The 15,273-nt window shown below is 47.7% G+C and overlaps 1 protein-coding gene across 2 annotated transcripts in view; it reads left to right on the top strand.

The window, feature by feature from the left end:
• Positions 1-10,281, top strand: part of NRP2 (neuropilin 2) — a 90,282-nt gene extending 80,001 nt beyond the window's left edge. The window contains exons 16-17 of one of the 2 annotated variants that reach the window (XM_083864786.1): positions 6,203-6,268; positions 6,934-10,281. In XM_083864786.1, coding sequence (XP_083720912.1) covers positions 6,203-6,268; positions 6,934-7,187 — 320 coding nt within the window. In that variant the 3' untranslated portion in view covers positions 7,188-10,281. Of the gene's footprint in view, positions 1-6,202; positions 6,269-6,882 lie in introns of both variants that reach the window. The other variant, XM_083864785.1, reaches the window with a different exon arrangement.
• Positions 10,282-15,273: the final 4,992 nt, after the last annotated feature.

Below are 15,273 nucleotides of genomic sequence, written 5' to 3'. Positions count from 1 at the left end.
CAGCTTACTGTGATTTTCATGCAAACTCTTCTGCCAGTAAATTCAGGCATTTAAGTGTCTACCTAAAAAAAAAAGAGGAAAACTTTTTGGGGGAGCAGTGAGGGCTCTATTTTCCAGGCAACAGCATTGTGTCCTGTGTCATGGGGAGGCTTTGGGCGGGGCTCCCTGGTGGTATGTGCTGTGATGGTGTCGATCTTTTTATCTTATCTCTACAGTTGGTGTTGTGTTGAAGGAGCAGAAGGGGATCCATGGGCACTCTCTGTAATCACTGGGGCAAAGCCAGTGCCTAATGGGGATGAGAGAGAGGGAGCACTGACCTGGCAAAGCAAAGGGTGCCGTGGGAAGGGCTGTGCTGTGCCTTGGCAATGTCAGTGTGCCCGAGATGGCTGATCAGGCAGGAGCAGGCTGCAAAGCTCACTCACCAGCCAGGGCACTGGCCGCACAGTTGGGTCAGCCTCCTGCCAGGGCAGGCACCTGCAGGATGACACTTGGCACAGGGACCCCAGAGCCGCTTTCCCCCGGGGCTGAGGGGGCAAGATTGGCTTTTCCTGGCCTGGTGGAAATGCCTCTGCTGCTGTATGCAAGGGAACAAGGTAGAAACCAGGCTGTGCATGGGGCTGTTTGGATTTTTGTCCCTCTAGAAACCCTGTGAAAACCTACTGACGTTCTGAGGGCTGGCCCCCACTTACCCCGTGTCGGGGTGGCAGAGTGAGGCGTGCAGACAGCAGGCAAGGCCCCGAGGCGAGCTTGGACAGCCGCTTGGCTTTCCGCCACAGCTCCTCCATCAGTGGCTGTGGCGGCTCCTAGCAGAGACTGCAGGCGTGACTGCCAGTTTGAGGAATCGTGTCATTAGCCACTGCACTGTAAAAACAAACAGCAACAACAGGGAGGTGATAAACATACCAGGGTGCCACAGAGCTGCCAGCTTCTCCCCCAGCTCCCAGCCCTTGCGTGGCGGCAGCTGGGGACAGTGCCGCCCTTGTGCCAAGGAGCTGCTCGGTTTGGGGTAGGTGAGCTCGGCATGGAGCACAGAACCTGCGTGTCAGCTCTTTACCTGGGTTGTCCAGAGCTAAGGGAGAGGGAGAGGATTACGCTGTGTGATGCCACAGTCACACCATACACACACATGCCACCACCACTGTTTCCCTGGCCTCATGCCGCTGCTGAGGAGAGGTGCAAAAGCAGGGCTCAGAAGGGGTCAGGCTGCAACAGGGAGAGTTTGGCAGGGTACTCATTTTGGGTAGCCGCCTTGGCCATCTGCCGTGTGTGCAACAGGGCCAGGTGTTGGAGGGCAGCACCAGGGCTGGAAATAGCTGCCTGCTCACGGCTGCCTCCACATCAAGCACCCACCCAGCCTCTGGCTCCATGTCTCCAAGTGCTTTTGGTGGGAGGTCTTCATCTGTCCAGCCATACTTTCCCACCTTATCTTCATATGAGAAGCCCAAGGAGTGCAAGAGGCTCATCTGTGCCCCCAGTTTGGCAATGGTTCTGTTGTGGTCTGAGGTGTGCACAGTTGGCCACCACCAGGGCAGCCCCAAGGCAATCTAAGAATAAGGTCCAGCAGTTCCTGCACTGCAGAGGGAGGCCAGGCCAGGGAGTGGCAGCTTGTTTGCTTTCTTTTATGCTCAACTGTAGCCAAAGCACAGTTTTAATTTGAAATTTGGCAGGGATTTATCCCTTCTGTAAACTAAAGTAGTCCTGTGTTTCTGGAGGAGCTGGAAAGAGAGAAGTGAAGTGGATTTTCAGCTGGAAATAGAGCAATGGGGGATTCAGAGGGAGTGTTTCACTGGAGCCTGTGCTGCTGCTTTGAGAAGTGCTTCTCCATTTGCTGAGGGTGGGAGGTGTCACCCCCAGCCCCCGGGGCTCCCAGCCAGAGGAGCAGCGCTGCGCCGCCGCCAAGCAGAGCGGTGTCAAGGCGAGGCCACGGCGGCTGCTCTGCTGTGTCAAAACAAAATGATGTGTGTTGGAGTCACACTATTGCTGTGGAGAGAAAAGGACTGGGAATGAGCAAAGAGAGAAAAGCAAGGATGAGAGCGGAGCCGGAGCTCTGTCTCTCTATGCCAAGACTGGGAAATGGCAATTTCTGACCTTGTTTTCCTGGCTTTGGCTGCATTTAATGCTTCAGACCCTCATGGGCACTTGTTTGGCAGCAGAACAGTGGTGTACCTCCTATGCCCCCTTCACTGGGGAGGATAGCACTGGCCAAGAGGGATGTTGTAGCTGCAGGAGAGAGGGGTGAGCATGTAGCTGGCTGCCCTCGAGTCCTTTCCACAGTGGGGAAACTACCATGTGCTGATTATTTCCCCAAAACCAGCAATTTGTTCTTCTTCCTCCTACACACTCTGCTTTTTTGTCCCAGCAGGCACAGCCAGAGATATTACTGGGAATGAAAGACTGTAGGGAGCAGAGCTCACAAAGCACCTGGTGCATTGCTTTCAGCCCCAGAGCTTGTGGACCCCTGCAGAAGGTGGGGAGCAGGAGCACAGGGATGTTGGGAATGCATCCTGGGTGCTCTCCAGGCCGGGTTGTCCTGTGCCAGAGTGGCTCTAAGAAGGCAATAATAAAATCTGGAAATTGCTGCAAGTTTGAGATATTGTTTGGGAAAGGCACCTCCTGCTGAGAGGCTCATTTTGTTCAGCCAGAAAGACTCCAAGAGGCACCACAGATAATCTGCAAATGCCTATGTGTGCAGAGAGATGCCAGGTGATGGAGCTCTGCCCCAGGATGACTGAGCTCACCCCAGTGACCTGGCAGGAGGCAGCACTTGGTGCCTGGACTTAAACCACACAAAGTCAGGCTAGAAAGAAACAGCAATTTTTTTCTTGACAGTCATCATTTGCCTTTGAGGAATGTGTCCAGGTACCAGCAATCAGGGCTGGGTGTTCTCCCCAAAGTAATAGCTCGTGGCTTGGTGGGGAGGTCTCTGCCAGAGGTCATGGTGCTGCTGGTAAGCCCATGCAGGAGGGCTGGCATCGAGCACTTGTTGTGATGGGAAGTATGTGCCAGGCCATAACACATGCTGAGCTCAGCTTTGGAGAGGTGAGCTGCCTTAAGCTGGTTTGGAGAGCTTTCCTGCAATAGGCACGTGTATGTCTGTGGTGGGACACCAGAGAACCTCATCTGCTCTTCTACCTACCTCATCCACCCTGGCACAATCCCTCTGACTCCTGCTACTATTTTAAAACAGATGTACTCTGAAACTCTAATCTCTGGAAATACTAATTCTCTGCTTCTCCCCCTCCATGTGAGTTCATACAAACATGGTACTTAAATCAGTCCATGTCTGATTAGAATTTTATCTTTCTTTTTTCAGGTCCCATAAATTAGCCTTTTAGCTGGCAGTGCTCTCAGATCCAACAGATAACAGCCTTTCTTGGCATCCGGCTGTTTCCAACATCATTGCTAATATCATCTTTTGGCTATGACTGGCTAGGTGCTCACAGTCATCATTTGGCACACAGGCTTTAAAAATGGCCTTGCACTCAGGAGAAATCATTCCCCATATTTAATTACAGTTTCCTCCTAACTTTCTTGACTACCTCTCTCCAGAATATTTTTTCCCTTTTAAAAAGCAAGGTAAATTGTGCCTGAAATCTGCCCTTTACAGAAGCAGCTTTCCACAACACAGAGCGATGTATGTTTCTCTGTCTGCCCACCAGCTTGCAGGGCTTTTCTGGGGACCACTTTCCAAGGGAGTCGCCTTCTGTGGCCTGCTCCACTTGTGACAATATTGCTGAGATTTGTCCCAAAGGAGCCTAATTGATGACAAACAGCAGGCTAGATTCTGTGACAGGCTAGATTCTAAATCATCTCCACTAGGAACTGAACTGAGGCCACCAGCTTCAATTCCCACAGACACCCACACAGCCTGAGCTGATTCAGTTAATGACTCAAGAAGCCCCAGAATGGAACAAGAAACGTCAAATTATATTTTTCTAAAGCTTTCCAGAGAGTGTAGAGCCCTGCATGATAACATACAATCAAACAGCAATGAAATGGCATGTGGGGAACAGAAGAATGAGGGCCTGAGGAGGAAGGAAAATGGGCAAGTAGGAAGATATCATTTAAGCAGGACTTAAGAGTTGTATTAGCATGGGGAGTTGAGCAAATCACTAGAAGAGTAAACAGATTCTGGGCTGGGCTTTTTGTATAAATGTTCTCTCTTTTCAAGTTTTCCCAGTGCTCCTTCCTTTCAGGCTGGAAGAACTGGTGTTCTTTTGAAAGTGTTGATTAACCAATACTTTTTTATTTCTGGCTTTTCCCTCAAGATTACCCTGGGAAATTACAAAAGGATCAAATTGCTAGCTTGTTCTCACACATTTAGAGCAGCTACAATATGGAATGTCAAATGACTTCCAACTGCCTTTCTCCACACATGGACTCCTTGGGCAGACTGTCATCTAAGTTTGACCTCTGCTCATCTTTGAGCACCATACAGTTTCTGTAGGGTTGTGTGGGTGACATGGATGGCAAATCTCACTGCTTGTCTTCCAATGGGTGACTAGCAGTTTAGACATCGCCACGTGTGAACTGCTTTGCAAGTTATTTTTCCACATGTTTGGTTCTAAATGTTTGCAAGAGGCCCTCAGGCAGTTCTCCCAGCCCTAAGATGTTGCCATCTGGGCCTGTCAGTTCGAGAACTGTTGAGAAATCATGGGAACTTGCTGTTAAAGTGAGGATTTACAGAAGGCAGTGTGCACCTGTGTTTCTTCAACAAGGTACCATCAGCCTTGAGTCAGCTTACCAGCTACCTGACTCACGAGATGCAGAACTCATCGGCAGGAGGGGCAAGTCTTGGGCTGTGAGCCTTCCTGTTGCCAGCTTGCAAATTCAAAGAAATCCCTTCATTCTTTGGGTGCAGATACAATTCTGCCCAATGAATGAGAAGGTATAATTAATATCAGCAGAGGATCACTGCCATCAGTGGTCAGGTGGTGTTGGGGCAGCATGGCTTTCAGCAGAGATCCCACTCTGGAAGTGAATCTGGAAATGTTGCCAGCATGGATTGCCTGACACAGTTGTCTGGGATAGCAAAAAAGTCTATTTGACAATTCAGGAGGCTTTTTCAAGTCCTAAATATCCATGCAAATACACAGAAATATTCTTTTATAATGTTTTGAATAATTTCTTTGCGTGTGGCTTTTTAGGTACAAGTTACAATATTTAGTTTTGGTTGTTTGTAAATAACCTCTTTAAACTCTTCTTGCCATTTTGGCACAAGATATAAGTAAAGTTGGTTCCAACCACAACTACTTCCAAGGTGTGATTTCTGTCGCTTTCTAGTCCCTGATTTTTTGCATTCCTGATCATTTTGAGACACCTTCTCAGTTGAGGACCCCAAGTTACAGTCAGCTTTGAAAACTCTTCGCAGATTGAAATGAAAAGACATGTTCTTTTGGAAAAGTGGAAAAGAGCCATGGTAACTGTATGCAGAGAAAATGATAGGAAGACTGCACAAGAAAATAACTTACATCTGCTTAGATTATAATATGTGCATATGGTTACTAGTCATTGGTCTGTGCTGAACAATAGAAAGAAATGTCACCACTAAAAGGAATTTGTATCAGGGAAATGTTAACATAAGGGCCTAGATATGGACACCTATTTGCCTCTCTCTCCATTTCAACCAGCTTTTGCATTAAAACATATAATGAAGATACATAAATTCCTCAGATTACTGTGAATTTATCTGAAACCCAAAGAGGAACTGGGTCATTGAAGCTCTATATCCAGTCAGACATATGGGAAAAGATGGAAAGTAGAGTGTGTGCTAAATGGATCCAGCATTAGTGGCAAGTAAAGACAGGCACTAAGATCCTATTGAAGGGTGTAAGGGTAATACCCATGAGCATGCTAATAGTGAATTATGGCCATTATGGAGGCACCAGTGACAATATTTTAGTGCTATTCAAGTTGTCTGGTTTCTTTGCTTTTCACTCACTCTCTTTTCTTAAAAGCTGATGATTTGGTGGTTATGAAATGTGATGTAATGTGAAGATCCTCTTCTCTCAAGTGTGCAAGGGTCTTCATTGACTTTGGCCAAGGGAAAAAGACAAAGAGTTCCTCTTCCTTCCATGAGGAAGAGCCTTGTAGTAGTTTAAAAATTACTTTCTTCTGGCTGGTCTCACATCCAGTGACCAGTGACAATGAGCCTCCAAAAGGCCTCTTTTAACAAACAGTACTTCCCATTTTGTTGTTCTAGTTAACTTCCCAAGAATGGAGGATGACTTCCCAAGCTCTGAGCAAGACTTTGAAGACAACGATCCAGGTTGGTATCCAAGTGCCACATGGACAATTCAGCTGTGGCAGCTTGTGTTTCAGCATTAGATGCTAAAATTGCTCACAAACCTCAGTTTTAGTGGTGTTAGGAGCTAGAACACGCTTGAGAACATACATTGAAGTGGTGGCTTATTGTTCAAAGGCATTGGTTTTCTTTTCCTGTTTTCCTTTTTCAACAGCCAGCAACCTTGCAAAGTCAATATATTGTATTTGTGTTGGGACAAGTGAAACTGATCTTTTAAGCATTAATTGCTGCTTGCATGGCATTTTGACTTGTAAATGAAGAAAATGAAGTCTGAGACCTGTGACAGATTGATTCCATAGTTTTGAACCTAGTGGCATTGGAAGGGCCAGAGTTTCGGTGGGTGTAAAATGCTTGCATGCTATGTCAATAGTCTGATGTCTAAGAGTGAATCGGGGGCCTAACCTTCTCAGTAGTTTGCTGCTTCGCATTATTTCTAGACCTGGGTTAGTGAATCCTGCTGAGACATTCCCATATATACACTTTAACTCTTGTAAAGCCATCACAACTCCAAGAAATGTATAAAGGTGAGGAGAGAATAAAAAGTGATTCCTGGATAATAAGTGCCCATTCCACTGCAGATTACTTTGGATCGGATAGGAACGACACACTGTTCTCTACTAACTCTCCAGGAACCCCAAAGCTGGACAAAGAAAAAAGCTGGCTCTACACCCTGGATCCCATCCTGGTGACCATTATAGCAATGAGCTCCCTGGGTGTCCTCCTCGGGGCTATCTGTGCTGGTCTGCTCCTCTACTGCACGTGCTCGTACGCCGGGCTGTCCTCGCGGAGCTCCACCACGCTGGAGAACTACAACTTCGAACTGTACGACGGCATCAAGCACAAGGTGAAGATGAACCACCAGAAGTGCTGCTCGGAGGCCTGATGGGTGCCTGGGGATCACCCATGGCATTGTGCCCGGTGAGGTGGGCTGGCAGGGGAGTACTTTTTTTGCTGTTTTCTATGGGAACTGAATGCCATAACAGGGAATGAGGGGAGCAGGAGTGAGGGGAGGCATTGCTCCTGCCACCAGGTCTTGCTGCCAGATCACACTCCACCAGGACCGAGTGGCTTTCCTGCAACCCAGACTGTGCCGGGCGAGGGGGGACTGAGCCCCTTGTTTGTTGGTTCATCTCCATTTTCTGCTCATGTGAGTGGCTGGGATGTGGTAAGGGAGCCTGGTTTACCTTTTGGATGTGAGAAACTAAATGTTGATTGTTATTTCCCACCTCCTTTCTCTGGTAAGTTGCTGAGAAGGCTGAGGGATTTCTTTAGAAATAACACACACACATATGGAGCCCCTGTCCATTTTAGACTCCGTCCAGATATCATGGTAGGGATTTGTGCACTTCACACTAAGAACACAAAGCTGCAGTTTGCAGTCCTGAAAATGGAAGCATGTTGTTACCTTCAACTTTCCTTCTCCTGGTAGCAGGGGAAAGGTGGGATACTGGCTTTACTGTCAACAGTAACAACAGTGCTTTCTGAAACCATTAAGAAAGAAAATAGAAGGGAAACCCTATGTGTAGAAGCACCTCTTTGAGAGAAGCTGAAGAGCCTTAAAGTGATTTGTGAATAAGAGCCATTTATTAAATCCAGATCTTTGACTGCAACAGCTGAGGCCTTCATCAGAAAGGCCTTTATTTGAATCTCCCACTCCTCTTGAGCCTGCCATTTTTCTTTTTGCTATAATGAGAAAATCGCAGCAAACAAAAGATAGAGCCTGTCAGGTTGCTGATGCAAAGGGGGCTTCACTTGGGGTTTGACTTGAGGTACAGTGCTGAGGCCTCTCCAAAGTGCCAGGAAAGGAAAATGAACAGGGAAGGAGGCTGGAGCCATACCCACACCCCTGGGGAGCCTGGCCATGGTGCCTGCTGGCACCCCCTCACCTTCTTGCTGCTCTCCTTCCCTCTGGAGCTGGGGGGTGTGAGCTGGTGCCATCAGCACCACTGGACCAAACACCTGCCACCACATCCGCTGTGGAGCAAAGCTGCACTGCTCCTGATCAGTAGCAAAAACCCCAAGTTCTGTCTATGAGCTGTATTTTTGTTGGTTTTTTTTTTACTTTGAACAAGTGCCTTAGAAGTATTTTTCCTCCAGCTGATGATCAGTGCTGTAGCAAACAGCAAGTGAGGCCTTCATCCTTCTCCACAAAATGCTCTTCTTCACCACTTTCTGCTGGTTAGAGCCCAGCATAAATCTGGTCCTTCTACTTTCAAATGGTCTGGCTACATTGTGTAGCAGCTCTCCACTTACCAGTGTGGTGTGGGAGAGGACTGTTATGAAAACAACTGAATGGAGAAAAAGATTTGAAATGCTGAACCCAAAACAATGCCTTCATGTCCAGTTCAGTACAGACAGATCACCTCTATCAGCTTGCACATACATAAATAAGAAACCTTTCTGTCACACTGGATTTGCTTTCCCAAGGGCTCTTTGGTAATATCTAGCATGTCCTGATTTTTACATTTTACTTGGCAAGTAGTTTGGGTTGGGTCTGGCGATATTTTCTTCACCAACTGCAGTTGACAAAGGTGTGATGTGTTGTGAAGCTCAGTTTGCCCAGCCCTGCAAACACATTGTGCAGGAGTCCAGGTGTCTGGGGACACAAACAACATCTGGAGAGGACATGAGCACGGACACATGAGCAGTGCCACAGCTGCTTCTTGGTACTTTGGGAATAGGAACATTTGTCTACTGTTTCATGAAGAGCTCCCTCAGACAGTAAGATTTTAGGGGAAAAAGCCCTTCTCCACTGTAAGAAAGATGCACGTGTACTGGGGGAGCAGATACAGCAGCTGCGTCATCAGAACATCCACGGTTCGTACACACACGCAGAGAAACACACACACAAAGGCCTTCATTTTTTTTAATTCACACTGTGCACCCAACTACAACAGCAGTAAATGTGTCTCTGATTCTCCTTTCAAATCACCTTATTTCTTTTGGCATTTTTCACAGACAAATTCCACAGGGGTGTTATTTTACTGTACAAAAGAAACAGAGGCAGTGAGAGGAAATGTGCCAGACCATTTCAAAGCTGGATTGCTGCTGCTCAATGATTTTATCCCCTTCAAATCACCAGAGAGGGGAAGGATGAATGGAAAAGGACCATACAGTAGAAAAGCCAACTTAGGCAAACAATAGGTGAAAATATATAATTAAAAAGGTGATGTTATGGTGTCTAGTAGGCGTACAGAGAGAAGAGTTCATATATACATATATTCAGAAATAGTGTGTTTGCACACGCACGTGAATTCTCTGTATGTATTGTGTATGTGACTTATTCCGTGGGACTGACTCGTGTTAATGTATCTCTTGATCTGGGGCAGGAGAGTACTGCTGACCTTGGCACTAAGATGGCATGGGCCCAGCAAAGCCCCTGGCAGCTGGGGCAGGGCCCACGTGTGAGCTCGCCAGGCGAGAGAAGGCCAATAATGCTGCACAGCCAATACCTCACTTACCTCTGCCGGGTGCTTTACTGTTCTACGGAAAACTGTGTTTGATTGTAACTTCAACAGGGAGGGGGAAAAGTCATCGGTGCATTCAATTTATTGCATCCTCCTCTGCAAATAGATTAGGTTTGCTGATTGCAATTCCCTCTGTGAAATTCAGAAAAGAAAAAAAAAAATCGGCATTAATGCCTTTGCTTAAATGGGCTGTTGCCTCCACACGCTTCCCATGGCAGGACATGTTGCTAATGGGCGGGCTGTAGTTCTGGGTGACTTCATTTTGTGGGAAGGTGCCGGAGGTGAGCATGGGAATTAAACCATTAAGAAATTATATGCAGAAATGGAAATTCTCCAAGGTTTGCAGTTCAAGGTATTTGACAAATTGCTGGCTGAGCCAGGACTTACGGACTTAAAGAGCTTTTACTGTGATTCTTCGGTGTAATAAACAAACAAAACAAAACAAAACAAAACAAAAAATAAAACTGTGTTTATATGATTTGTATAAAAACCTTTTAAAATTACTATTTAATAAATATTATGGTAGAGATTTTGTTTCAGTGGCTTTTTTATTCATGAAAGAGCAGCAACAAGGAAACCAAACTGAAGAGGGCTGTGGGTAGCAGAAGCAAAATGAGGTGCAACTGGAGGTGCACAGGCCATGCCCACTGGTCTCCTTTGCTGTGCACTGCCTGTCCCTTTGGATTACCCCAGGCTGTGTGGCACATCAAGGTGACATAGGGTTTTAACACAGACCCAGTGCACATACACAGCATCTCCTATCAAAGCTGGGGATGGCTGGAAGTTGTTCTGGCCCAAAAGCACTACTGAGAGCAAACTCCAAAGTGGACAAAGGTCCTTTCCTGTCACCCTGTGCCATGGCCCAGTGCTGCCAGTGAGAGAGCAGTAAGTTTTAGGCTAAAAATAATTTAGAAAAATCATTTTCACAACTAAAGTGCACTGGTGGGGGCCAGCCTGTCACAGTTTGTCCATGTCACAAGGGTACAGGTTTTGGTATCCCAACATATCCCTGTCATGTTTCTATGAACCTGCCAAAGTGGGCAGTGACTGGGATGGGGTGGTGTTCTGCAGTTCAGCTTCAGCCCTGTTCTTCATCACAAAGACAGTGGGGACTCCTGGCAAGCCCCAGTACCAAGCCTGGTTCCACATACTGTCTTCTCCATCTTCACTCTGCCCTGTCACACTGCCCTGGTGGCAGCTCAGGCCCAGGGGAACCTCGTGTCTCATACGGGTCTCAGTACCCTGCAGCAGACAACCAGGGACCACTGCAGGGCTGCAGAAAGGAGAAGCTGTGGGGCTGAACCTACAGCTTGGAAACTCTTGTTTATTTATGGGCATCCTGACAAATGAGAGCCAATCCATCAAGCTCTGAGCACCTTGAGAGCAAATGAAATTTTGCTGCCATCTCCAACAGGGTGACTCCCTCCCAAGGCGTCTGTGTGTTAAAGAGGGTCTTTAAGCGATGAAGGGTGGCTGGCAGCTTAGATGAAGATGACAGTGTAGCTGCAACCTTGACAGCTCTCCTCTCACCTAGGAATAAAGAACTGATGTGCAGATTGATACCTGGGGGAGAGGCTGTCAGAGAGCAGGACGGAGACGGCAGATAAGCGACTCAATCAGTGTCAGACCTGTCCTGCCGTAACACCGCCTGTAAATCACTGCGGTTTAAGGAGAGCAGGGAGCAGAGAGCAGGTAATAGAAACACGGCAGGCAAAGCAGATGGGTGCCTGCCTGACGTTAAAAGCCTGTGAGCTGGGCTGAAGCTGCTGCCTGGGCACCAAGGGGAGGCAGACACCCACTTCAAGAAATTGGAATCTTCAAATGTTTGGGGTTTTTTTTCCACACAAGCTGGGATTGCACTTGGATGGGGCTGCTGTGGAGCTGGCAGGATGGGGTGGGACCTAAACTGCCCTGGTGAGTTTGCCATACACACAAGGGTACCCACTGTAAGCAGAGGCCAGACTGTGGAGAGCCATGGGAGGTGTTTCACATGGCACAAGAGTAACCAGGGGCTGAGCAGGCTAATGAAATCGATTTCATCATTCTTGGGCTGCTCCAAGATGGGGATCCAGCCACTCCTGCACATCCTCTAGAGCTGATTGCAATCGTGTGTGCACCCTTGCTGTTTCTCTTGCCTCTTCTTCTTTCAAATATTCCTTTTCTTTTGGATTTAATGGGAAATCTTTTCAAATAATGACTTGCTCTCTGGACAGCTGGGGGTTGGCAGTAAGGGGAGCCATGGAGCTGAGCTAATGAGTGGATTCGTAATTAATTAATTGCAGGCAGGTGCAAGTAGAGCCTCCCGTTGCCTCACTCTCTTCTGTTTCTCTCTGAAGAATGCCTCTGTCTCCTGGAGCCTGGCACTGTCACCAGCCATCCAAGGGGATTGAGCAAAACCTGGTGCCAGTTTTGCTGTGGACAATGACTTTGGCAGGCAGGGAGGCTGGTGCTCCACCTCCTCCCTGAAGGGACCACAGGGAGCCTGTCCATTGCATCCATAACTGCCAGGTCCCCTAAACCATGATGACAAGCACCTGTAAAGGCACCTTCTCTCCATTGGGTAGCTCCCAATGGCCCCTTCTCATGAAAGCTGGATGGCTCTGTTCAATAGGTGCACCAAAATGTTCACATCTTCCTTCTTTATGTCCCAAATGGACAAACCCTCCTGGCCACGAGAGGTGTTGGTGAACCCCCAGGCACTGACTCCTGGTGAGCTGAGCACTGGGGTCCTGACTGCATCTGGTGCCACCACTGCTATTACCTTGCTGTGTCCTTTCAGCCTTACTGTGGCTGCTCAGTAGAGCCCTGTGGTGTAAATACAGAGGGTGGCTCTCAGTTTTGGTCTGTATACATCTGTAGCAAAATTTGCATTGATTCAATAGGTCCCTGTTGTCACTCACACTGATCAGACAGGACTAGGCTTTCCTATCAACTCCTGTTACATGCAGTGACCCGTTTGAGGCAACAAACTCACCGTGTCTAAAGCAGTTTAATGGGAAAATAACTAATCCTGAATGTGTTGAGAGGGAATGACTCCTCTCTGAGCTCCTGTGTCATAACTCAGTTGCACTACTAATATCCGAAATGGAAAGCACTGAATTAAACACTCAGCAGCTCTACCCCCTCCTTGGCCCGGGTGCCAAAAAGCAAGGGAAGAAATACAGCTCTGCTTCCCTGTGCCGCAACAGTGGGTGGAGGGCTGCAGGGTGAGCCAGCCCATGCTGGTGGCTCAGGACTGTTTGCTGCAGTAGACTTTGCTAACATTGCCTTGGTTAAATCTTTACAAACCTAAAGGAAATAGCTGTCCCAGATGTTGCTGATAATTTCCCATCAGGACCCTCCTGGTGCAGTGTGGGGCTGCTTTGTCACCCTTTGGATCAGCTGCCAATCTCGTGCATAATAACAGACTGGACTTCTTTACAAAAACTGACAAAATTTCTAGCACTGTTCTTGCCCTCCTGGTCTCTCGGGTGTATACAGAGTAACTCTGCCCTGACTCCCAGCCCAGCTCTCTTTGCAGCCCTGGAAGCACACTCCCAGGCAGAGTGGCTTCACTTCAGCAGAGGCACAGGACACCTCGGTGATGGGCTGTGTTGAGCAACGCAGCCGCTGCCAAATGCATTTCAACCTCATATTTTAGGAAGACATTCAATGTGCTTACCAAGGCTGGGGAGCCTTTTACACCACAGCAATAATCCAGCACTCGGCCGTGAAATCCTCAGCACAGTGTCACATCCATCCCTTTCAGCAGAGAAGTTTTATTAACTTAGGGTGTGAAAAGTTTTGGAGAGCAAAAGTCTCTTCCCTCTGAGAGAAATAAGGATGATTTAAGCAGTCTGGGTGTATTTGAGATGGAGAGTGAGTCCCCCAGCTGACACATCAGAGGGAAAAACTGTAAGCCGAGGCTGCATTTATTAAAGAAGGAAGCTGAGGCTGTGCAAAGCCAACCTTTCTAAGCACTCCACGAGAGCATTTTAATAAAAAGCACAACAAGCCCACAACAAATCATGTCTTGAAAGAAAGAAAAAAAAAAAAAAAAAAAAAAAAGTCAATTCCTGTCAAGGTTTGAAGAATCGTTTGAGCTTAAGGAAAAGCGAATTCCTGCTACGCTCCCCTCCCCTGCCCTCCTCTCCCGTGCGTGGAGCAAAGCCATGGCAAACGCCGCCTGTGACACACCGCAAATCACAGCGGAGAGAGGGGGGGCCGCCGCCGGCCCTCCGCGGGAAGGCCCGCAGAAGGATTGAAGCTTAGAGAAAATGGAATTTATAGTCAGAGCATTAAAATATTAAAGGGCCTTAAAGAACAGCCATGAATCTGATTTCGGAGGGGGGTGGGACACAAGTCTGTCATCAGGCAGAGACAAACGGCTGCTGGACTTGACAACTCACATAAATCTGGCAGAGGAGAAGAAATAAAGCCCAATCAGACCGAAAAAAAAAAAAATAGTGATGAAAAGATTTTAGGGCATGAAGTGTGAAAAGGAGAGGGAAAGCTAAGAAGATAAGGAGTTGAAAGCAGAAGAGTGATTATAAAAATAGCAGCAGAAGTATTGATGGAGGTAGAGAAATTATTTTAAATGGCCAGAAGTGCCCTGGTGGCATAGGTATTTTTGACGGTCTTGCCCAAGACTGCATGATTTTCTTGTACAGCAAGAATTTCTTGGGTTGGCTTCAACAGCTCAGGTCTGCATGGACAGGAGGAGGAGCAGCTCCCTCCATGCAGAACACCAGCTCTGAGCCCCCCGGCAAAGAGGGGTGGGCAGAGGCAGCCCCACATAGCCCCAGTGTCTTCGGGAGTGAAACCTCTCCATTTCCAGAGGCAGAGCAGCACTCACCAGGCTAATCCCCACAAGCAACAAAACCCATTCCTGAACTAGAGATTTTTTTCCCCTGGGATGTGTCTCCAGGCTGATCTCAGAGCTTCCTCAAGATCCATGGCCATCGCACAGGGCCAGGCTGTGGATGGTCTATTGTGCAAGAAGTCAGTTGCATGAGCCTGCCTGCCCATCTCCACACTTTTCACCACACCTCACTGGGGACTCCTCCAGTGGGGTCTCCCCCAGAGGCAGCCATACCCCACTGAGAGTGGGAATCAGCCCCTCAGTGCCTCAGGGCTGCTGCCACACTGTGTGAGGAAAGACCACAAATCCAGCCAGGAGCCACAGCCAGGACCCGCTGTAAGTTGGGAAACAGCGTGCAGTGAGGACTGGATTTATGAAATGCTGTCTGTAAGCCAGCCCTCCCTCCGAAACACTAAACAAAAAACAACATTCAGATACATTTCGGAGGAAAACACAAAGCATCTGGTTCCCTTCGCTGGTGTACATAGCAAGAGAAAAGTTGGCAGTACATTTGCTTACCATAAAAGAGATAGCTCTGCAAAAAAAGCCACATTAGAGTAACATTGCCCAAAACAGAGTTAAATGTCTGCCTTGTTTTGAACGTGCTCTTGGTGAAAATGTGAGCAAAGGTCAGTCCAGATTAATGAGAACTGAAAATGAAT

This window comes from Zosterops lateralis, assembly GCF_965231275.1.
Source record: "Zosterops lateralis genome assembly, chromosome: 7".
NCBI lineage: Eukaryota > Metazoa > Chordata > Aves > Passeriformes > Zosteropidae > Zosterops > Zosterops lateralis.
Note: the sequence above shows the minus strand (reverse complement) of the source record. Positions and strands in the feature narration are given on the sequence as shown.